Source organism: Musca vetustissima, unplaced genomic scaffold, assembly GCF_032173495.1.
Source record: "Musca vetustissima isolate MV318-11 ecotype Yass unplaced genomic scaffold, APGP_CSIRO_Mvet_v1 utg1286, whole genome shotgun sequence".
In the NCBI taxonomy this organism is placed as follows: Eukaryota; Metazoa; Arthropoda; class Insecta; order Diptera; family Muscidae; genus Musca; species Musca vetustissima.
In genome coordinates, this window is record NW_026880047.1 from 203,600 (window position 1) to 229,471 (window position 25,872).

General features: G+C 35.2%; 1 protein-coding gene across 1 annotated transcript; it reads right to left on the reverse strand.

The window, feature by feature from the left end:
- Window positions 1-81: 81 nt before the first annotated feature.
- On the reverse strand, window positions 82-24,211 carry LOC133325375 (homeobox protein H2.0). Its single transcript, XM_061534146.1, has 4 exons — window positions 23,707-24,211; window positions 526-958; window positions 377-482; window positions 82-306 (listed from the first exon to the last, which is right to left on the reverse strand). Exons 1-4 carry the CDS (start codon window positions 24,209-24,211, stop codon window positions 82-84), a joined length of 1,269 nt encoding a protein of 422 aa, XP_061390130.1.
- Between the last annotated feature and the right edge of the window lie 1,661 nt (window positions 24,212-25,872).

Below are 25,872 nucleotides of genomic sequence, written 5' to 3' on the forward strand. Positions count from 1 at the left end.
TCTTCATAAAATTATTATTAATTAAAAAATATAAATAATTTATTAAAGCTATTCTCCTCCTTCACATTCGAAGCCCTTCTATCATTCGACCACATCAATTTCATCATCATCCTCCTCGGGATCACTTAGCTCCAAACTTGAAGAACAATCTGAAGAATAACCTGGGGGTAAAGAGGTTTCCATTGGCGGTTTCCCCGCAGAAGAGCTGTTATCTCCCGCCGCCTGGGGTTGTTTCTCTTGGCCACTTTTGAGATTTTCACGGGTATGACGCCATTTCATGCGACGATTTTGGAACCAGACTTTGACCTGGAAAGAACAAGAAAAACGAAGGTGTTAGGTTATTGGAAAAAGTATGAATAATAAATTTGCTTCTCACCTGCGCATCAGTTAAATTCAGCCTGGCTGCCAGCTTACGTCTGTCCGGTTTCGTAATGTATTTCTGTTGTTGAAATTGAATTTCCAAACCCTTGCGCTGTAGATTACTAAACACCGCTCGGGACCATGAGCGCTTACGTTTCCCATTACTTGTAATGGATGTTGAAGCATTGTGTGTTATTACTATTAGCCGATATACTACCACTACTTCCCGCTGTAGAACCCGCCGAAGAATTCACATTTGTCGAAGGGAAATGAATATGACCCTCACCAGATGGCATTGAATGATGTCGTAGATTCGAAATACAATTTAAATTCGGCCTCATACCCGGTAAATCAAAACTAATGGCACCTTTTGTTGTATATCGGGAATTTGTGCTGGGAAAATTTGGCAGACCTATCGGATGGGGATTTGTTGAAACAGGTTTTATATTACACATGGGATTGAGGAGGGATGATAAGGCGAAATTTGGTTGGCCCGGCAAATGCGGATGTGATGCCATCGTTTTTTGTTGCATATGGGCGTGATGCAAGCGTATCAGGGCAGCAGATGTCAGGGCGGAATATGATGTCATGGGGGGAACTGGAAATATAAAAAAAGAAAAAATATTATTTTATTATTAAGGCCTACAGTTAGGCGTGGATTTTTCAAAGATTATTTTTCAAGGCCTACAATTAGGCGTGGTTTATTTTAAACATTATTTTCAAGGCCTACAATTAGGCGTGGATTTTTTAAACATTATTTTCAAGGCCTACAATTAGGCGTGGATTTTTTAAACATTATTTTTCAAGGCCTACAATTAGGCGTGGATTTTTTAAAGATTATTTTTCAAGGCCTACAATTAGGCGTGGATTTTTTAAAGATTATTTTTCAAGGCCTACAATTAGGCGTGGATTTTTTAAACATTATTTTTCAAAGCCTACAATTAGGCGTGGATTTTTTAAAGATTCTTTTTCAAGGCCTACAATCAGGCCTGGATTTTTTAAAGATTCTTTTTCAAGGCCTACAATTAGGCGTGGATTTTTTAAAGAATATTTTTTCAAGGCCTACAATTAGGCGTGGATTTTTTAAAGAATATTTTTTCAAGGCCTACAATTAGGCGTGGATTTTTTAAAGAATATTTTTTCAAGGTGTTATCAAAGGCGTGGATTTTTTAAAGATTATTTTTCAAGGCCTACAATTAGGCGTGGATTTTTTAAAGATTATTTTTCAAGGCCTACAATTAGGCGTGGATTTTTTAAAGAATATTTTTTCAAGGCCTACAATTAGGCGTGGATTTTTTAAAGAATATTTTTTCAAGGCATACAATTAGGCGTGGATTTTTTAAAGAATATTTTTTCAAGGCCTACAATTAGGCGTGGATTTTTTAAAAATTATCTTTCAATGGCTTACCAAAGGCGTGGATTTTTTAAAGATTATTTTTCAAGGTGTTACCAAAGGCGTGGATTTTTTAAAGATTATTTTTCAAGGCCTACAATTAGGCGTGGATTTTTTAAAGATTATTTTTCAAGGTGTTACCAAAGGCGTGGATTTTTTAAAGATTATTTTTCAAGGTGTTACCAAAGGCGTGGATTTTTTAAAGATTATTTTTCAAGGTGTTACCAAAGGCGTGGATTTTTTAAAGATTATTTTTCAAGGTGTTACCAAAGGCGTGGATTTTTTAAAGATTATTTTTCAAGGTGTTACCAAAGGCGTGGATTTTTTAAAGATTATTTTTCAAGGTGTTACCAAAGGCGTGGATTTTTTAAAGATTATTTTTCAAGGTGTTACCAAAGGCGTGGATTTTTTAAAGATTATTTTTCAAGGTGTTACCAAAGACGTGGATTTTTTAAAGATTATTTTTGAAGGGCGTGGAATTTTTAAAGATTATTTTTCAAGGTGTTACCAAAGGCGTGGATTTTTTAAAGATTATTTTTCAAGGGGTTACCAAAGGCGTGGATTTTTTAAAGATTATTTTTCAAGGGGTTACCAAAGGCGTGGATTTTTTAAAGATTATTTTTCAAGGTGTTACCAAAGGCGTGGATTTTTTAAAATCCGAAAATTCAACAATTTATATTTTTTTGTTTAAAAATATTTTCATCTATAAATATTTTCTAAATTGTTTTTCTTTTCTACACATAAATTAGTTAATCAATCAATTGTGATAAATTCTCTCATAAAAATAATAAAAATCCTAATCATTCCAAATACAATGCGCTCATTTAGCAACTAATTTATCCCGCTAATTGGCATGATGGTAATTATGTTGAAATTTCAACAACGAAAACATAAACAAATTTCAGAATTATTTCAAAATTATTTAGATCAAGGTAATTAATCACAATTTAGTTAAAATTCCAATTGCCATTTAAACAAATTATTACACATAAAATAAATCGAAACGGGAGGGGGAAACATTCAAATCAAATCATGGCATGATCATCAATCCGCACTTGGCATCATTGAGGAATCGATGGATGGTTGGTGAGATGGATGATGTGTTTATGTTTAATTTTTAGCTAAACGGACTAGACGCGATTTATTTATTTTTTTGAATTGTTAATCTTTAAATGCTTGCCTCACAAATTGATGGAATTGCTTCAGTAAGGTGATGGGTAAGGGGCATTGGGGAAGCAATTGAAAAAAGCCTCCCAAAGAAAATCGATTAACTTGAGTAATTAATTGTTCCGATCGATAAAAACAACAATAACAACAAACTGATTAATATCTCTCTCTTTTTGGATGAGTTAAACAATCAATACACACAGACAACAACAACAACAACACCGTCAAACTCCAGCAGATAGCTCATCTGAAGAGTGCCACCACCATCATCCTCATCATCAGCATTAGCCATTTGTTGTTGCTGCCCCACATCATTGATAGATGAGGCGCCTCATTGGCACTGATAAACTCAGCGCCACAAAGGCGATTTGTTACAACAACAACCACAACCAAGCAGACAGACAACATATGGAGATTACGGATTTGATGTGGAGCCGATTGATGAAAATCACTCATGGATCCAAAACACACACAGACAGACATACAAAATATTATTGGTGGTGGTGGCGATATTCCTCAGCCTATTACCAAAGACACAAATAGAGAGACGACTGACCTGAACTGCTGTAAACAATAAAATCACAGTTATTGGCTAGCCACTCTCTCCCTCGCACCCCACGATCGAGACAAGATCATTATCAGAATCGTAAAGAAAGTCAAATTTCCGCCACACGCCATCTACGGCAGCAACTCTTTTTTTTCTTCTTTTGGTGGATCATAAATGGAAGTTGCATTTTGTTAATATAATTTTAGACAATGGACCCCTACCCTTCGTAAAAAAATATGTGTTCACAGCATGCCACGCACCTGTGGCGAGGTGAAGATTTTTTTCCTTCTTCAAATTACCCCCCACCCCAAACCAAAGAGGTCATTAACAATTTATTGGTATTTTTGTGGTGGGCAATTATGACCCGTTAACCATTGTGGAATGTTAGTTTGGAGGAGGGGAGGGGGAGGTGGAGTGTGACCTATGTGAGGTTATGGCTTATTAGAGTGGGAAGCGACAAAATTATTAATTATTAATTTTTTATGTCATGATTTGGTATCGAATAACGCCAGGTTAAATTTCGGAAAGAGAGAGATAAATTTTTTCCGTGAAAACTTTTGGTAAATGTGGCCAGAAACTTCAAGACCGCCGGAATTTTAAGTCTTGAATTCTGGGTAATTTTTCAGAGAATGATACATTTTAGCTTTGTATTTCCTTGTTATCCTATGAAGCCCCATAATACTGCAGAAGAATTTTCTCAGAAACTAAAATCCTCATTGCAAAAAATTGTCTATACTTCGAAATAATCTTCTTGGGTGCGCCCTCTGGTATTGGTTATTTGAAGCTAAAATCCTCTTGGCAGAAAAATGTCCACACTTCGACATAATTTTTCTGGGTGGGTCCTCTGGTTTTGGCTATTAGAAGGTCTCAGCTAATTTTTTCAATCGAAGTGGTAAATTTCATGTTTCGGAAACTTCAAGACAGCCGGAATTTTAAGCCTTGAATTCTGAGTAATTTTTCAAAGAATGCTACATTTTAGCTTTGTATTTCCTTGTTATCCCATGAATCCCCATAATACTGCAGTTGTTTCATATGTTTTTAATGCTTCAGAAATTTTTTTTTTTTCAGAATCAAAAATCCTCATGGCAGAAAATTGTCAATACTTCGACATAATCTTCATGGGTGCGTTCTCTTGTATTGGTTATTTGAAGCTAAAATCCTCTTGGCAGAAAATTGTCCATATTCGATATAATCTTTATGGGTGCGCCCTCTGCTTGTGGCTATTCGAAGGTACAAGCTAACCATTTTCAAACGAAGTGGTAAATTTAATATTTTTGATTCTCAGGGGGGAAAAAAGGTCTTCATGCCAACATTTTTCATGTCATATTTTGTCATATACCTTGTTCTATTTTTTCAGACAAATAATCGTCCTCATAGTAGAGATACAGCGCCCTCTTGCTTTGACTATTTGAAGGTGCCATGAAATTTTTCAAATGTTATATTTTGGATGGGATTAAAAGACATGTTAACGTTTTTCAATAAAGGTCAATATTTGTCCTGTTAAAGGTGCCATTTAATTTGCAGAATTTTTACAGATGGCGGGAATTTTCTACTCCCAGAAATGGTCGATTTAAATTCACACTTTGACACAGTCTCTGATTGCGACCTCTTGTTTTGGCTATTTGAAGATCCCAGCTAATTACATTTTCTATTTGGTTAATTATTTTATTTCGCATACTCATGGGGATAAGAATGTATTCTTTGCTAGTTTTTTCAATATAGGTCCATATCTCCTTGACGATACAATTTCTCCTGAAAGAATAGTGTCAATTTAGATCCAATATATTTTTTTATTTAAGAATCTCATGACGATAAAATACCTTCTTGCAAAAAGTTTTTAATAGTGGCCCATATTTTGTAATATTACCCATATAAAGGTCCCGTTCCATTTTTAGAATCTTCGCCCTTTGGATTGGTTTTTAACCAAAGAGGTAAATTTTATATTTCGCATCCCCATGATGATGAAACACCTTCTATATTTAGTCTTAACCCCCCATATAAAGATTCGGCACAATTTTCAGAACTTTCTGAATCAGAAAATTGTCTTCACTTCGTCGTAGTCTCTCCAGCTGCGCCCTCTAGTTTTGGTTATTTGCAGATTGCAACTAAATTGTTTAAACTCCATTAGAATTTTTTCAGATTACATAGTCTCTCTGGGTGCGCCCTCTAGTTTTGGCTATTTGCTGATTCCAGCTACATTTCTCAAAGTGGTAAATATGATATTTTGAATTTCCACGGGGATAAAAGACCTTCATGCTAACATTTTTCAATATAGGTCCATATTACCATATAAAAGTCCCCTTTCATTTTAAGAATTTTCTCAGATGACTCAGTCTTTCTGGGTGCGCCCTCTGATTTTGGCTATTTGCATATCCCATTTTTTAACTAAAGAGGAAAATTTTATATTTTGGATTCTTGAGGATAAAAACCGTGTTGCGAACATTTTTTTTAATATATGTCCATATTTTGTTTTAACACACCATATAAATTTCCCGTATCATTTTCATAATTTTCTCAGATAGAAAATTGTCTACACTTCGTCATAGTCTCCCTAGTTGCGCCATCTGGTTTTGACTATTTGTATAAATATCCATATAAAGATCCCCTTCCATTTTTAGAATTTGAAGTCCACAATTCGGCATTGTGTCTTTTTTGTCAATCGAAGTGTTTAATTTTTTTATTTTGGGATAAAATACTTTCTTTGCTAATTTTTTTCATTATAGGTCCACATATTTTTTTTATAAAGGTCCCGTTCCATTTTTAGAAATTTCTCAGACTTCTGGCAGAAATTCCAATTTAGTCAAGTTAGATCTACACTTCGACATAGTCGCTCTAGTTCGAAGTGGTAAATTTAATATTTCGGACTCTCCAGGCCTTCGCGCTAAAATTGTTCAATAAAGGTCCATATTTTGTCATGTCCACCACATTAAAGGCCCCAGCTATATTTATCAATCGAAGTGGCTAATTTTATATTTCGACTTCTCAAGATCTTCATGTTAAAATTGTTCAATAGAGGTCGAATTCATATTAGGAACAAAAGATATGCTTATATATAAAAGTGGCGCCCAACGTGGAAGTCCTATTAAATAATTGTATTACTTCTATTTTTTGTTAGCAATTGTACTGAGGATAATTTTAGAAAACTTATTCGCTAGACAGGCGAAAACAAGCATATCTCAGAAACAAACCATATGCTTGGATATAAAAATGGCGCCCAACATGGAAGTCCTCATAAATAATTGTTTTATTACAAATTTTTTGTAGCAAAAAATTGTCAATCAATAATCTTGCTTTCGGTTGCTCTGACCAAATATCTCAACAGATCCACTATATTCGATAATCTGTATGATTTCGTTCATCACGAGGACTTTTATTTTGTCTCAAAAAATCGAAGTAATTCCGTCGGGTCAACATCTAATTAATTATCACCTTAACAACACGATTATACAAAATTTGTTTAGCAAACAATTTAAAACATCGTTTATGTGTCTGTTTAAACATCGTTTAACAGTCCCGCTAATAAGAAACAACAACCAGTCAATTTCAATGAACATGAACAATGGGGTAAACAAATCGTCCACAAAAATCGTAACGATTAACAAATCAATTAATTAAACGATTTTTTTTATTCACAATTTAACACCCATTAATCTTTGGGTCTTTAAGTGGTGCTGGCCCTACTTTTAGACATAACAAAAGAAGCAAAACAAGACAAGAACACAAAAATGAAACATCATAAAAATTTGTATAACAATCAAAAGATCTTGAAGACATGCTTCAATCATGTGTACGTTCATACATATGTATGTTTGTTTGGTGATGATACATGTGTTTGATATTGCCAAGATAATGTTTGTTTTGTATGTGTATTTGTGTGTTTAGTCAAAAGGAGGTGGAGTTCCCATTGCGAGAGAAATATTTTGTTGATCCAATCACGTCAAGTGGCATTCGACAGTGAAGAAAAGAATGAAATGTGTGCGTGTGTGTCATGTTATTGGAAATATTTACACTCGCTGAGGAAATTATAGCAGATGTTAAGGTATGGAATTCGATGTATGCCAAAATTGTTTTAGGCCCAGCAGAAATGGATTTATAATGACAGGACTTCATAGAGAAATTATTGCCAAATTATGAGTCAGTTTAGTCACAAATTTAAATGATGATTATTTTATAAATCCAGTTGAATAGGCTAGGCCATTTGGACTTTCAAAACCACAAACATATTTTCAAGAGAAATCATTAAAAAGTAGCGCCTAACTTCGGACAAGTCAGAAATAATTGAATTATGATATTTGTGGTAGAGAGGAATCACAAAAGTCCTTAAGGTATTTTAAAATATTATTTCTATATATTTCCCAATATTCATAGCACCTCATAGACACATTAAATAGAAAACATTTTGCTTTCCTTTACAGAATAATCGAGAAACAATTTTAAACGAAAAATATTTAAAATATGTCGATAATATCTTAGGATTTTAATGTCCTCCCGGCAGCAAATTTTCAATGTTGGTCAAGACATTGACATGGCCCCAATATGATGTTCTCCAAGAAAATGATGTGAAACAAGAAAATAATCCCATTTTAACCCTGATACTATAATTGTGTAGAGAATTTGAATGTATATTACAAATGGCGCCCAACATGCTTATATAAAAAAGTAGCACCCAACTTGGAAAAAAGTAGCGCCCAACTTCACTGAAATATTTTATTACTATTTCTGAAACATGAAAATCGCCAAGCTTGGACTCAGATACTATGGCGCACAACATGAGACAGATCAGCCATAATTGGACGTAAATACGGGTATAAAACTTCTTCCCAGAAAAGGTACATAATAAATCAATAAAGGTCCCGCGTTTTTTAGGTATTTTGCTTGCCCTAAGCGTGATTTAAGATTTTTGATGGGTACAATAACCTATGTTTTGGAATATACCCAAATAAACCACATTCTATAAAGGTCTAAATTGATTATTCCGACACAAAAAATACATGCCTACGAGACCAACGGCAAGGTTAGATAAAAAACATAAAAATATTAGCAAAACATATATTCATATATTATATACGTGAAATCAGTGGAAATGGCGCCCAATGTGGGGTAGCTTAGTCTCAATACATTATTTTGGAACCCTAATTCCCAAATCAAGCGAAAATAAACATGTCCCAGGAACAAACCATATGCGAAGATACAAAATTGTCTGCGTGACAAAATATACATATATATAGGTACAAAAATGGCGCCCAATTTAGAAATTTTGTAAAATAATTGCAGTATTAGTTTTGTAGTAAAAAATGGTCAAATTCTGAACTCAACTAGACTTTATCTTGAATCCTCTGACAAAATATGTCGGCATAATCACTGATGGATTCTGAAACCATTTCATAGTTAAATGTAACGTATTTAGTATTAACCAGTGAGCGGAGCAGTATAGTTGAACGGGGCCGACCATATGATACCCTACACAACTTCCACGAAAATGTAACTTTCTGTGGTACAACATTCTGAGCTTGTGCAATATTTCGCGACATTTGCACCCTCTTGACCGACTAGATGCCAACAAATATTACTAATCTTCAGTACAGCCCTTCTAAATAATTGTCCAGATTCCCTTCACCGTGGGTTGTATTGTGATTTTCAGCTTTCAATTCCGACTCGAAAAAACACAACTAATTGAGTTTTCGGCCCAGTTCATCCCTATATTATTATTTGATCATCACCGAAAATTATAGGCGTTGTTCTTGACCAAAGCTGGATCCTCATGGAAAATTTCAAACCGATCGGCGCTATATTTCCGCCATCTAATGTGGTAATTGGTTACTAAATAATATCAGAATACGTAAGAACCTGTAAATATTTAAGTGTATCTCCCACATCCTAGTACATACGAAAATATAATTGGTATCAATTTAATGGTCAACCTTCTCTTGGATATACTATCTCGGGTATATGTTCTTCAGGGGTAAGTATATATGCTATAGAATACAAATTTTGTCATTTTCACACAAAAAACAGGGTCCATTTGACCCTCTAAATATTGACCAATCTTTATCAATGCAGGCATGCTTATTCTTTGGCCCGATCCCCTTCTCCATGTAAAAATTCGCAATGTTTGGGCCATAATTTCGGGCCTCTGGAGAGACCAGAAAAACGGACTAAAATTTAATATTTGGTCCATTTCATCAACTAAATATTAACCGATCTTTACCAAAAACAATAGGGGTCTTTATTGGGCAGAACCCGTCCTACATGCAATATTTCGTGAAGATTGGTTCAAAACTGTGTTTACAAAATATAATGGACAAAGGTGGGTCTAGGATCAATATTTCGCGACGTTACAAACTCTTGGGGCTGCACAAAGCTATAATACCCTGACAACATAGCTGTGTAGGGTATACAAATTTTCGAATAAGCAGGGCTTAGGTGCAAATGGAGACGGATATTTGTGTACGCTTTAAACTACTTAGTATGTTCCAAATATATCTTCGGAGGCTAATGAATAGTATTCGAAATAGAGTTGTGAAATATGTTGAAACCAAATATTAAGGCATCCAATATAGGATATATGTATTTTCACTTTACAAAAAATCATAATCTAATTCTGATTAATATCGAGTCTCAATTGTAATATCTCAGATAAATAGATCTACAGGTGAGACACACAAATTTATGGTCCGTAACAAAAACAGGCTGCATATGGTACCCAAAAGTCTGATATTACAAAATATTTCAAAAAATGCAATTCCCAAAAAATTCTTATTCAATTTATGTAGATTTAGGTAAATGGCGCCCAACAGTATTTTTCAGTAAATTAAATTCGTATACAAATTGTACAGATAATTGCAAATTTTTTATATTTGAATACATTCGTTCCGTTATAACAAATTAGTGAAATGGCACCCAACATTTGGAGGATTCTTTTGCAATATTTTTTATGAGAAAGTATATAAAGGTATTAAACAAGATAAATTCTGAGACTAATTTCCCTTATTTATTTACCCATATGTCCACCTATGCTCTCTTAAAACCCACTGATGTTTGTTTTTTTTTTGTACCATGTGTGTGCCTCCAAAATGTTTGCCTTCGATTTGTTGCCAATTTTATGATGTGTGATGCGATCTAATCAATCAATGGCCAACCAACCAATACGTCCATCGTCATTTAGACACTCAAAAGAACAAACAAACAAAGGCAGACAACCAACGGGTACATCTTTTACAACAACACCAAGAGCTACAGTAAATTGTTGAATAAAACAACAATAATAAGATTTCGAATAAAGCCTTAAACAAGTAACTTTCAACACCGCACAAAATAGCAGCATAACAAAAAATAAAACAAAGGAAATTATAAAAAAGAATATTTAAATCGTAGTAGGGAGACGATCTACTGCCATGCGACTTTTAATGATTATGGTAGATATTAATGTGGGTAATTATATTTGGAGAACCCCACATGTTGAAAGTTAAAGGCAATCAAATAAGAATTCTTGTTTCACGTAGGGCGCCATTTGATGTTGAGCAATAATAACTCCTAATATAATATAGCTGTAGTAATGTGGTATAAACCGAGAATCCGCAGTTAAGATTGACTCATAAAAAGAGTACGAATAGAACAAGTTTGTAGGTAGTGCATGTAAATTTTATGTGATGATATACTCATAAGAGTCGGAAGTGTTATATTGCATATTTTTATACCCTATACAACTATTTTGTCAGGGTATTATAGCTTTGTGCAGTCCCAAGAGTTTGTAACGCCGCGAAATATTGGTCCAAGATCCACCTTTAAGTATACCGATCGTCATATCTCGACTAGCTGAGTCGATCAAGACATGTGTGTCCGTCCATCCGTCTGTCCATTATAATTAGTAAACACGATACAGGCCACAGTTATGGACCAATATTCAAAAAAGTAGGATGGAGTAGCATGGAGAACGGGATCGGGCTAAAGAATAAGCATGCCTGATTTGATAAAGATTGGTCAATATTTAGCGGGTCAAAAGGACCCTGACTTTTGTGTGAAAAATTACAAAATGTGTATTCTATGGCATATATATTTGCCCCTGAAGGTAGTCATAGTCCCGAGAATATCATATCCAAGAGGAGTGGTTGGCCTTTAAATTGATACCAATTATATTGTCGTATGTACTCGGATGTTGGAGATACACTTACATAGTTACAGGTGCTTACGTATTATATTTAGTAACACATTACTACACTGAAGAGCGGAAATATAGCGCTGATCGCTTTGAAATTTTCCATCAAAATCCACGTATGGTCAAGGACAACGCCTATAATTGTCGGTGATGATCAGATAATAATATTGGGATGAAGTGGATCGAAAACTTAATTTGTTGTTTTTTTCGAGTCGATCTATAGGCCACAATTGAAAGCCGAACATCACAACACAACCCACGGTGAAGGGAATCTGGCCAATTAGAAGGGCTGTACTGAATATTCGAAAAATATGTCAGTGTAAGGAAGAGGTGCTGTTGACCTCTACTCAATCAAGAGAGTGCAAATATCAGAAATATTACACAGGCTCGGAATAAAAATCCGCAGAAAGATAGATTTTCGTCGAAGTTGTGTAGGGTATCAAATGGTCGGTCCCGTCCGACTATACTGCTCCGCTCACTGGTTTACTATAGATTTTTCGAAAATCACTTTGTTTGATATTGTGTCCCTGGAGTTCGTTGTTAAGACCATTTGTGTTTATAAATGTACAGAATAGACGTCGCTGATTTTTTCGGAATTGAAGTAGATCCTGTTCAATGACCTAAGTTCCCACCGAACATTTCTTACTTTTCCTTTCTTTTTATTAACATATTTAAATTATATCAAAATTTGTTGTTTTATAATTAATATTTGTTATGACGCATGATTTCAACAATACCAACGAACGCAGAAAAAACATTAACATCCTAATCTAATTAAAATATTATCGCCCTAATTAGAATAACTGGTAGGGGGGCTCTTCTTCGACCCTCGATAATTTTTTCAATTTACGATTTCAATTTCATGCCAATAATGATGATGAGGCATAGCAAAAAAAAACCAATCCACTCACATTTTTCATAAACACCCTAATTTCCACACCATTTTTCAATAAGATTATTTCTTTAGAATTTTTATTTCGATTTATTTATTTAGTTTTATTTGTTTAAATAAAAATAATAATTATTGCTAATAAGGCGAACGATAAAAATGAGCAACAATTATTAATATTGTTTGGTTATGTATAACTAATAAAAAATGAGTGGAATGAAATAAAAATGAAAATAATTTTTATAAGAAGTAGAACACGATTTTTTGATTGGGAAATAGAAATTGAAAAATATATTAGGCGCGAAAAACGCAAGGGGAACATCATTAGATGGGATAAGTCATGACATGTGTTTTGACCTCAATTCTTTAGAATACAAAACATTTTCAAATCTTATATTTATACCCTACACAACTATGTTGTCAGGGTATTATAGCTTTGTGCAGTCCCAAGAGTTTGTAACGCCGAAATATTGGTCCCAGACCCACCATTAAGTATACCAATCGTCAAATATCGACTAGCTGAGTCGATTTAGACATGTGTGTCCGTCCGTCTGTCCATTATTATTAGTAAACACAATACAGGTCATAGTTTGGACCAATCTTCACGAAATTTCGCATGTAGGATGGGTTCGGCCCAATGAAGATCCCACATTTTTTGTAGGTCTTAAAAAAAAACAAATCTAAATATTGGGAACCCGATAGTCAGATATTACCAAACATGTCACCTTAAGAAAAAATCTCAATCAAAATTCTTGTTGAAATTATTGAATGGCGCCCAACAGTATTTTAAAGTTTGTAAATTAGCCAATGCAAAGGCTTTACATAGTATTCGTTTGTATAGAATACCATTTAATGTAATAAAATCACTTCAGGACGAAACGGCGCCCAACATTAGGGGGATTCTAATACAATAGTTTTACATGAGAATTTTCTCAAATTTATTTTCCCTCCATCATTTTCTTTATGCTGCCTATGCTCTTCCAGAACCCACTGCTGTTTGTGCCTCCAAAACATTTGGGTTCGGCCCAATGAAGATCCCTATTGTTTTTGGTAAAGATCGGTTACTATTTAGGGGATGGACGTACGTATTGGACCAAATACTTAATTTTTGTCGGTTTTTCTGGTTGCTCCAGAGGCCGCAATTATGGACCAAACATCGCAAATTTTTACATGGAGAAGGGGATCGGGCCAAAGTATAAGCATGCCTGTTTTGATGAAGATCGACCAATATTTAGCGGGTCAAATGGACACTGACTTTTGTGTGAAAAATGACAAAATTTCTATTCTATAGCGTATATATTTACCCCTGAAGATCATAGACCCGAGATGTTTATAGTATATCCAAGAGAAGTGGTTGGCCTTTAAATTGATACCACTTATATTGTCGTATGTACTCGGATGTCGGAGCTACACTTAAATATTTACAGGTGCTTACGTATTCAGATATTATTTAGTAACCCATTGCCACACTAGAGGACCGAAATATAGCTCTAATCGCTTTGAAATGTTCTATGAGGATCCAGGTATGGTCAAGGACAACGCCTATAATTTTCGGTGATGATCAGATAATAATATTGGGATGAAGTGGACCGAAAACTTAATTTTTTGTGTTTTTTTTCGAGTCGGTCTATAGGCCACAGTTGAAAGCCGAACATCCCAAAACAACCCACGGTGAAGGGGGAATCTGGACAAATAATTAGAAGGGCTGTACTGAATATTAATAATATTTGTTGACCTCGAGTCGGTCAAGAGGGTGCAAATATCGCGAAATATTGACCAGGCTAAGAATATAGAACCGCAGAAAGTTCGATTTTCGTGGTAGTTGTGTAGGGTATGATAGGGTCGACCCCGTCCGACTATACTGCTCCGCTCACTGGTTTAGAAATATTTTTCAGGTACCAACAAGGCTTGTATTTTTTTAAATATTTTTTCTAGTCCCCTCAAGGCGTATGTTCCCTTCCCTTCAACACGTCTATATGAATCATTTCACCTCCTCTTAGAGACTCCCATTTGCTCGTCTATACAGACTGCCTTCAGCTCGTATACAGAGACTACTTTAGCTCGTCCATAGAACCTCTATAGAGGTTCGTTTCAGTTGGTCTATACAGTTTACCCTATTCTCGACTTCCTTTAGCTCACCTACGAAGCCTCCAACCTCTTCAATGCAATTTGTCACTTCTCAATGATGATGCTAATTAAGTGCACCTCCATACATATTTACATTTTTCCCAATCCCACCCTGCCTACCCGTCAAGCCTCAATGGATTTAATGCTCCAACAATGATGATGTACACAAAACACTCCACAAATATATGTTCGTCATGGTGGTATGCTTCTCTCCTTGGATGCCATCGAATCCAAAGATGAGTTTTTAAATATCCGAAGACAACAAGAGGTATATCGTTAGTGGGTGTGAAGTAATGCCGGGACAAGAGCCACTGCTGTTGTGCCAGGAAGAACAAGATGTAACAACAACACACTACTGAACGACCCACCAACCGAACGACCGACGGAATATGGGCAGACCGGGTGGTAGCAGCTACGAATTTCTAAGTGGGTGTGGATGTCAATTGACAAGATAATGTTTACACAAATGATTGTGGTGTAGTGGTAGTTGTGTGTATACATACATGTTTGGTGTGTGTGCGTATGTTACAAATTGCTACATGAACACCTAGAGCCTCGTTAATAGAATTGTTAACGGTAATGAGCCGGCAATGATGATGATGTCGATAATGTTAACAACAAATAGACAAACAAACACACACACAAACCTACACATAGAGGCAATTAGTTTGTAAAGACTCAATTAGCATGATGTACAAACAAACATACATTTATAAAATATTTAGAAAAGAATAAATCGAACTCGAACCCTTTGACCTTTCTCCAGTAGGGTTCATTGGAAATTTAACAGGGCCTCAGATCGTGACAAATATTCAGCGGTTGCTTATTGACATCTGGGTGTGAAATAATTGAAATCACCCATTATGAATATGTCATGCGTGATCTGGAGTATTTTGAACCCAATTAAGCCACTGATGTCAATTACGAGGAAGGGTTATTTATATCAGTCGAGGTGAGGGGAGAACTTTTCCATTAGAAGTCAAATATAATACAGAAATCATGAAGTCTTGAGCCTTAAAGTCCTAAGGACTTGAGATCCCGAAGTGGTACAGGCTTTCGGTAAAGTGTGGCAGTTCGTAAGAGACTGAAATCATGAAGTCCTCGTGGTCTATAGATCCTAAGGACTTCAGATACCAAAGTTCAGGCTTTCGGTAATGTTTGGCAGCTCGTAAGAGGCCAGGTGATACCTTAAAAAATCTGCTTATTAAAATATTTGATTTTTCTTTCCCCATTATTATTTTTGTTTTCATTTTAATAAGCAATCATCATCATCATTTGCTCTAATAAAATGATAAGAAAATTTATTGAAAAATAACAAAACATTTCTACACCCAGGGTCTTCATTGTGGAATAAGCACCACCACCAACCAACCCCCACCTCAATAACAACAAATATTTATGTTTATAAATCAATATTGAACAAATATTTATTACGTTCAACACGCTTTTTCACTATTTATTTTTTTCGGGGGGAAATTGAACGAACAGCAAAACTTTTCTCTATGTCTTTGTTAAATAAAACAGAGAGGAATCTGATTCAGAACGGACTTTGTTGCATACCTTCTTCTTGACGCACACACACACATACTAGACTATTTGTTGGCCAAATAATATTGGCCACAGTTGGAGGTGTGCTGGCGGGTGGGTTACGGGACCGCCACGAAGGCTACATAAAAATTTCAAATATTTTGTACACATACAACATATTTCAAATAAAATACTCGAAACACTCTCATCGGGTGTACCACTTGTAGCATTGATTGTTTAATGAGGCTCATTAAGACCAGGCCAACAATAGGGGTGTATGTGAGAATGTGTGCGGAAAATATCGTCGGTGATGATAGGAATGAAGCAATGCTAAACGAAATGAATGAGGGAATATGGGGATAATTTCATATTTTTATAAAAGGGAGTCTCTATTTTTTTATAGAAAATCCACGCCTTGTGGTGGAGCCTAGAAAAATTTAAAAACCAGTAAGGAAAGCAGTAAATTCGGACGGGGCCGACTATATGATACCATTCACCACTTTGGGTATATCCAAAAGATGAATCCTAACAGACGTCGAATTTTTGAAGGACCAGTAAAATGAAATTGGATCCATAAACATGTCATTCTGCAACCTATACTAAATTTTTCATTTGGTCTGATATAGAGTTACTTCTTACAGTGGGACAAAATTATGTAAATAAATTTAAAGCAAATGTCAATCGGACACCCGTTGATTATTTGAATAAATATCTGATAAACATGAGGAGTTTGGTATACCATTTACTTAAAATCGGACGAAAATATTTATAAAAAACTATATCGTAATCTAAACCGATTTCATTGAAAATTGTCAAAGGTTTTGAGTTCTTGGTGCATCATTTACTTAAAATCGGGAGAAAATATATATGGTAGCCCTATCCAAAATTGAACTGATTTCAACAACAACTTCCACATGCTAAAATTTAACTAAAATCGGACGAAACTATATATGGGAGCTATATATAAATCGGAATCGATTTCTACGAAACTTGGCAAAAGTTAGGCAATATTAATTTCAGTGCGTTGTGCAAAATTTTGTAGCATACGGCCTAACTTTGGGTCTTTTGTACACCTTTTACTTAAAATCGGACGAAACTATATCTAGGAGTTATATCTAAATCTGAACAGATTTCAACAAAATTAAAATTTTTGTGCCAATCGGACCCACCTGGAGAATATTGTGCAGAATTTATATCTAATTTCTTGGTTATACTAACTTCTAAACGTTGTGAAAAATTGTGTGTCAATGCTGTGTACAATTGGACGAAAATATATATGGGAGATATATCTAAATTTGGAACGATTTTCAGGAAACTGAACACACATCATTTTAGACCTAATTCATTACGCTATGCTAAATTTCGTGCTAATCGGATGATATATAGAGACTATGGTACACCATTTACATAAAATCGGACGAACATATAGGTGGGAGCTAAATCTAAATCTGAACCGATTTTCAGGAAACTTAACATACATTATTCTAGACTCGATTCAGTGCGCTGTGCCAAATTTCGTTCAAATCGAAAGATATTAAGTGACTTTGGTGCACAATTTACATTAAATCGGACGAAAATATATATGGGAGCTATATATAAATCTGAACCGATTTTCAGCAAACTTAACACACATCATTCTAGACTTAATTCATTACGCTGTGAAAAATTTCGTGCAAATCGACAGATTTATAGGGACTTTGATGCACCATTTACATTAAATCGGACTAAAATATATATGGGAGCTATATCTAAATCTGAACCGATTTTCAGGAAACTTAACACACATCATTCTAGACCTAAATCATTATGCTGTGCCAAATTTCGTGCAAATCGAATGATATATAGGGACTTTGGTGGACCATTTACATTAAATCGGACTAAAATATATATGGGAGCTATATTTAAATCTGAACCGATTTTCAGCAAACTTAACACACATCATTCTAGACCTAATTCATTACGCTGTGCCAAATTTCGTGCAAATCGAAATATATATAGGGACTTTGATGGACCATTTACATTAAATCGGACGAAAATATATATGGGAGCTATATATAAATCTGAACCGATTTTCAGCAAACTTAACACACATCATTCTAGACCTAATTCATTACGCTGTGCCAAATTTCGTGCAAATCGAATGATATATAGGGACCGTTTACATTAAATCGGGCGTAAATATATATGGGAGCTATATCTAAATCTGAACCGATTTTTCCTAATTTCAATAGGGTTCGTCCTTGGGCCAAATAAGTGACCTGTGCCAAATTTTATCCAATTCGGATCATAAATGCGACCTGTACTTTGTTTACAATTTAACATGGATAGACAGACAGATGGACGGACATGCATAAATCGACTCAGAAAGTGATTCTATGCATATTCTCAAAAAGAACCATGTGTCTATCTCGTTTCCTTTTGCCTGTTACAAACATATGCACAAAGACACAATACCACAGTGTGGTGAAGGGTATAAAAAATACACGCCTTGTGTTGGAGCCTAAAAATAATTTTTAAAAAATCCACGCCTTGTGGAAGAACCTAAAAATATTTTTAAAATTTCTTAAAGTGTGCTTCTCCTTAGAATATTGAATATTAAAAATTCCTTGAAACTCAAAAAAAAAAAAATAAATATTGAATATTTTTATATATTTTCGTATTTTATGAAGAGAAACCATGCCAGGCGATGCAGCTGGTTTTGTAATAAATGTTCCAGCCACAAAAAAACAAAATGTGGGTATGCAAATTGTCTTCGTCAGTCGATAAACAATGCAAAACACTTAATTTCGAATCGATTTGCGATCAGAATATAAAATTCTTTCATCTTTATTTGTGCACATGCAGAGAGCGATGAGGTAGCCAGCCAACAGATCGAGCAAGGTGGATCCATAATGATATTTTATCAAACTGATCGGTTGGTTGGTGGTTCGGTAAATCGATGCATTGGATAATTATTCAGAAAAGTATTGAACACATAATCGGAAAATTCAATGTAAACATGAGAGAGACATAAGGAGAATGTGAGTAGCCTCCGCTTCATCAGCATCATCTGTGACCATATTGTGTGAAAAATTTTGGTATTGCAGAAATAGTCAAATGCGGCTGGCTGCCTGGAAAACTGATCAACTTCAAATCAGGGGCCAACAATGCCCAACAAATGGTTATTGTTTTTTTTGCATCAAATGGTAACAACAAAAAATCTATACACTCGAAGAAAACAAAAAGGAATGACTGAACCAATAAGAAAAAACAAGAATGTACAACAAAAATTCAAATAAATGTCTTCCTGCTGTGCGGACATCAAAGAACATTTTTCGGATTTTAAATGAAATTTGGAGAGGGGAGCAAAAACCTAATTTGACTACCAATCACTTGGAGATGGGTAGCTTGGTTAATTTTGTTCGGCTTGCCAAGTTTGTTGCATTTTCTTCTAGGTGGGTTGCATGTGTGTGGCATCGTTCATCTCCCTTCCCCTCCTCTCTTCCTGCCTCCCCACCAACTGCAATTGTTTACATTGTTCTGCATCGTTTTTGTTGTTTTCATAAATAATCAATAGAATATCATTCTTAATTTCTTATTAAGACATCAGTCCACTAGGGATCTTTATTGGTTTCGTTGAAATTTGAATGAGTGCTAATTGTTGCTATTGTTGTTGTTGTTGCTACTGCTGTTGTGGTTTGAATTTTCTCTGGTCGGCCGAAATGAATATCCAGTGGTGGAGAAGTTTTCACCACTTGTGAAAATAAACAATCTTTTTATTGCCTCCATTGGAATGTTATCAAACATTTGTTGGCAATTTCCTGTATTCGAACAAATAAGAGCAACAGCAGCACCAACAACAACATTACCAGTAAAGAAGCCCACTAATGAGCACAAATAAAACATAACAATTATTATTGCTATTAATATTATTTTTTATTAAATAATTAACATGTTTTATTTTTATTGGAACACATTGTGGTAAAGAGTTCGATATTGGGATTTGAAAATTAAAATTTGGGAATTTGTAGAGACAAAAAGGGTCTTCCATATGTGTAAGGTATTGAATAGGTCTCACATGGAGAAACTTAAAAAATTTACTTTCAAAAGGAAGAGGTTTAGAGATATTCGATGGGTAGAATTTATAATCCATCCAGATATATTACCTTAGATGTATGATGCATAGAACATAATATATATAATATTTTTTTAAAGGAAAGTCATCCATATATAGATAACTTTCAGATGACCCTTAATATATATGAACTTTTCAAAAGGTCTGCCGTCCATTTTTGGGGGAATTACTGAGTGGACCGATATTCCCCAACATCGAACATAAACTAAGTTTGGAAGAAACATTACTATGCGCAAAGTTTGGATGAAAGTGGTTACTCCCTTCGAGAGATATCGTGCGCACCAGCCCGACAGATGGACGGGCATTTGTAAATCGACTCCAAAAATGTGTGAAAGAAACATGGGGTGTCAAACCAAATTTTTACTATTTTTTGCCATATCAAAGTGTATATACATATACATTAGCCACAAAGTTGGGGGTAAACAAATAAAGTATCCTTAGACGGATTTCCCATACTACAGGGGCCTTCTTTCAATAGAAGCCATGATAGGCATTTCACATACGAAACTTCAAAAGGTCTTCTAATAATAGAGGATTTCCTGAAGAATTTGGCCACATATTGGGCGCCATTTTCATAATGTATAATTAGGATAATCAATATAATTATTGGTCGTAATATTTGGAAGACATAAAAACAAATAGGTCAAATAAGCACAAATTGTATTTCTCTGTCCCATATTGGACACTACTTTCATATCTGCCTCATGTTCGTCGCCATCTTTACTAGAGTACTTCTTAAATAAAATCCTAAAATTCAAAAACATTCAATAGGCTTTTTATAAATCGGAAATCATTTGAAGATATTCCATGAATAAAATTACTGTCTTCTGTCCCAAGAGTAAGAAATCCTCTTGAGACAGAATACAGTAATTATATTCATGGAATATTTTCAAATGATTTCCAAAACTTCAACAGGTCTTCTAATAATGGAAAAACTTCGGAAAAACTAATCGGTCAAAACACAGCAATCTTTTGACCCATGTAATTGGAAAATAAAAATTCGTAGTTTTGGGTCACATGTTGGGCGTCATTTAGATAATGTGTCATCAGAACTGTCAAAAAATGACTTGTTGTACTGTTTTTGATTTAAAAGCCATAGAAGAGCCAATAGTACTTCTCTGTGCCCCAGTTGGGCGCCAATTTTAACCAAAGAGAGAACATAAATATAAAATTCACACATAAAAAACCAACATAAGATTAAGAAATCTTATAAATTCTATAAACATCAAATTGATTTTCTATAGATGGTTTTAGATGGTCTTTTACGGATAGAATTTCTAAAAATGGAAGAATTGTAAAAGTCTACTAGTTGGGCAATATACACGACCCCAAGTAATTGGAAAAATCATAACTTGTAATTTTCTGTCATATGTTGGGCGCCATTTCCGCAATGCATAACCAGGATTATCAGTAATATGGCTCACCGTCAGGTGTTTTTATTTAAATGGAAATAGGTCATAAAAGTGCATATTGTATATATCTCGCCCGCAGTGGGCGCCTCATTGTGTAATGTACAATTATGACATAACATTGTTAAGGATCTTAAGATTTATATGGAGTGACTACGCAATGCCACTGCATCTAAATCCGATTTAAAATAGAGTAAATGAGGTTTAGCCAAATACCTGCCCAGCTCTTATGGGGCTAAGCCTGCACATACATTTCGATTCACTGCATTCGAATGATAGGTCAACAAACAGTTGGCGGGTCTGGCTCAAAATCAACAGATATCTCTCGATGTCATTATCGAATCAGTACTGTCAATGTGCATATCGTAGCTATTTGCCCCAAGTTGGGCGCCATTTTTCTATTTGTAATGGATAATGATAGTCCAACAAACAGTTGACGGCTCAGACTCTGTTTTATTCATAGACCTGTCGATAATGTTACTGTGGATACGTAGAACTGTAATCAGTTCCCTCAATGTGCATATCGTAACTCTCTGCCCCATTTTGGGCGCCATTTTCTAAATATACAATTATGACATGATTCTTAGTAAGGTATTGTCGATTTCGTCTACATCGAGGTATCCAGTAGCCCCTTATCGTTCCCTATTAGAGGTTTGCTAATGATTGTTCAACAAACAGTTCAACGATTCAGCTTCATCAGAGACCTGTCGATAATGTCACTGTGTTTACGTAGAACTGCAATCAATTCCGACAATGTCCATATCACATTTCTTTGTCCCACGCTGGGCGCCAATTTTGCAATATAAAATTATGCCATGATTCTATGTAAGATATAGTCGATTCCGTCTATATCTAGAGTTCCAGTAGTCACTTATCGTTCCCTGTTAGATGTTTCAACAAACAATTGAGAAGCTAAGCAGATTCAAGTTCATATCGCCTTATGTACCGGTATTTTTGCTTAGTAAGGTGACACCAGGGCGAAATCGATAGAGTTTAGCTTCTTACGGGGAAAGAATGACGAAAAGGCAAGACAGATGTAGAGTATTTCGGAACTTGGAGACGCTGTCGAATTAGTGGTTGAATATCTATGCTGATTGAATGCCGATTACGAGTGGTTGATCGATCGGGATTCAAATTCGACTCTGCTGACACCAAAAAAGCGAGAACGAATTGTGTGATCCCAAAATACTGCTAATGGTTTTACTTGGCTAGTTAATACAGAGGTTAGGAAAAGTGGAATATACTCAGCAGACTCAGACTCCGCAGATAGTTTGCGAAAATGGTATTGTGTAGGAATTGAGTTAATCGCGTATGAGGCTTCTGTAGTTCTGCGACACGACGAAGTAGACCACGATAAAGTCCAACTTGATAAGATGGCAATAACACTCATCTCCTAAGCATTTAGGCGAGGCCTACGTGTTTGATGTATATGACGTATATGATCTGCCAAACATAGTATAGGGCTAGATCGATTCATGAACCTACGCTAAAGGTAAAAACTCATTCTCATGACTTAACAATCGTTGGAACTTATGTCTGGAATGCCTGAGGGAGAGAGGGTCGGGTAGGAAGGAGGTGAGGAACACATTACTCTAAGTAAAAAAGTTGGTCTAATAAGCTCAAAAATTGATGATTTACCCAAGAGCAGATATGCTGATAAGCGGATCCACTGGCTATTGTAAATCTTTTTAAGTCTTGATGAAGTCTGCAGTTCCGACGATAGGATATCCCAATTGGTACATATGAGGAAGATTATTTCTTCCTCATATGGCCGCAGATTTTGAACTATAGGGAAATTATAATGGTCGTATTTTCTTATAGACTAATAGAAATCATTCATAGTATGGGATCACTGGACCTACCGATTGCTTTTTTTTTTTGAATATTTTTATTTTGCAAAATATTAGAAAAATGTTTAATATGACCGATCTTCGTTATGACAGAATTAAGGTTATATCATTTTTTCATCTATTATAACCTTTCAACGACTTTTTGCAGTCTTTTTCGAAAAGAATTACCTTGTTCAGGGCCATTATTGCCTCCCATGGCACGCATAGGTGTTGGTCGAACAATCGATTTAAAATCCATAAAATTTCCTGGTTGCGTCGTCATTGTCGAATCCTCTTCGCCATGATGATGTCCTCCAAACGGTAATGACGGGTGATTGCTGCCTACTAAACAATTCGGCAGAGAGCAGCAGGAATAACCATTTTGCATATCCGCGCAACATTTATCCGCTTCCGTCAGCGACTTGGGCTGGCTATTCTGTTGTTGCTGCTGTTCCGTTTTATTATTATTTAACAAACGATCGACACTAAAACTTAAATGAATTCGTGTTTCATTGGATAGATCTTTTTCTTGATTTTGCTCTGATTTTTCAACACCACCACTTGGGGAAGAATTTGTCGGACCACCCTCCGAAGGGCTACGATCACAATTATGGCTTTTATCTAAACTTAAATTGGTTGGTAATTCTTCCATTTTATTTTGGGCAAAATTTATTTCTTCATCGAGTATGGCCATGTTTTGTTGCTGTTTTGATATCATTTAAATATATTTTTTTCTTTTTTTTACAATGGCATCACTTTTTATAAAATATTTTTTATTACTAATTTTTATTATATTTCACTTCTTTTAATTTTTATTTTATTTCTGTTACCGACGCCACTAAATTATCTTCGATTTCGTTAAAGGTAAATTTTTATTTCAGTTTCGTTTTCCGCCGCCTGTTTTTATCGCTTTGTTAAAAAACAGATCAAAACGTTTTGTAAGACGTCCCACATCGAACTGAAATGCCTATGGCTGCGATTGAACGATCATCGATCGATGATTGTGTGTTCGACAAATTAATACAAACAATGTGTGCTTGGTTTGTGTTGTTGCTGCTGCTGGTTGTTGTTGTTGTCGTTGGTGTGAATGGGGAATCTCAGCAACACCAACAAACAGACACTTGTGGTGGCACAGTGGGTCCAAGACATAAATATCGAAAGTGAAATAATATTTTTTAAATTGGGCTTGAAAAAATATTCTTTAAAAAATCCACGCCTTGTATAGGTCCTTGAAAAAATATTCTTTAAAAAATCCACGCCTTGTATAGGTCCTTGAAAAAATATTCTTTAAAAAATCCACGCCTTGTGTTAGGCCTTGAAAAAATATTCTTTAAAAAATCCACCCCTTGTGTTAGGCCTTGAAAAATATTCTTTAAAAAATAACGCCTTGTGTTAGGCCTTGAAAAAACATTCTTTAAAAAATCCACGCCTTGAAAAAATATTCTTTAAAAATCCACGTCTTGTCTTAGGCCTTGAGAAAAATATTCTTTAAAAATCCACGCCTTGAAAAAAATATTCTTTAAAAATCCACGCCTTGAAAAAAATATTCTTTAAAAAATCCACGCCTTGAAAAAAATATTCTTTAAAAAATCCACGCCTTGAAAAAAATATTCTTTAAAAAATCCACGCCTTGAAAAAAATATTCTTTAAAAATCCACGCCTTGAAAAAAATATTCTTTAAAAATCCACGCCTTGAAAAAAATATTCTTTAAAAATCCACGCCTTGAAAAAAATATTCTTTAAAAATCCACGCCTTGTCTTAGGCCATGAGAAAAATATTCGGCTCCAAAAACCTGCAGCTCGTCCCTTAAAATGTGGATGCAGTGGCTACGCAAAGCAAATATCCAATCGGCAGCGCAGACTAGCAGTTACCGACTTTAAATGGGATAAAATAGCTTTGGGCAAATACGAAGTCATTGACTTTGAACCTGTCTAGCACTTATGGGGCAATGCTTGCACATACATTCCGATTCACGGCATGCGAATGATAGGTCAACAAAAAGTTGGCGACTCTGGCTCAAATTCAACAGATATCTTTCGATGTCATTATCGAATCATTACTGTCAATGTGCATATCGTATCTATCTGCCCCGTGTTGGTCGCTTTTTTTTATTTTTCACTGCATGCGAATGATAGGCCATCAAACAGTTGACGGTTCAGACTCCGATTCAACAGATATCTTTCGATGTCATTGTCGATACTGCATGCGATTGATAGATCAACAAACAGTTGACGGCTCAGACACTTATTCAGCAGATATCTTTCAATGTCATTGTCGATATGTAGAACTGGAATCAATACCGCCAATGTGCATATCGTACCTATCTGTCCTCACGTTGGGCGCAATTTTTCCAT

What these genes read in the sequence shown, in the direction of transcription:
- LOC133325375 (XM_061534146.1), bottom strand. Translation starts at nt 24,211, where the DNA reads ATGGCCATACTCGATGAAGAAATAAATTTTGCCCAAAATAAAATGGAA. An exon ending in TGCTTCAACATCCATTACAA is followed by an intron (nt 483 to 525) that starts GTAATGGGAAAC and finishes AGCGGTGTTTAG; the next exon opens with TAATCTACAGCGCAAGGGTT. An exon ending in TGAATTTAACTGATGCGCAG is followed by an intron (nt 307 to 376) that starts GTGAGAAGCAAA and finishes TGTTCTTTCCAG; the next exon opens with GTCAAAGTCTGGTTCCAAAA.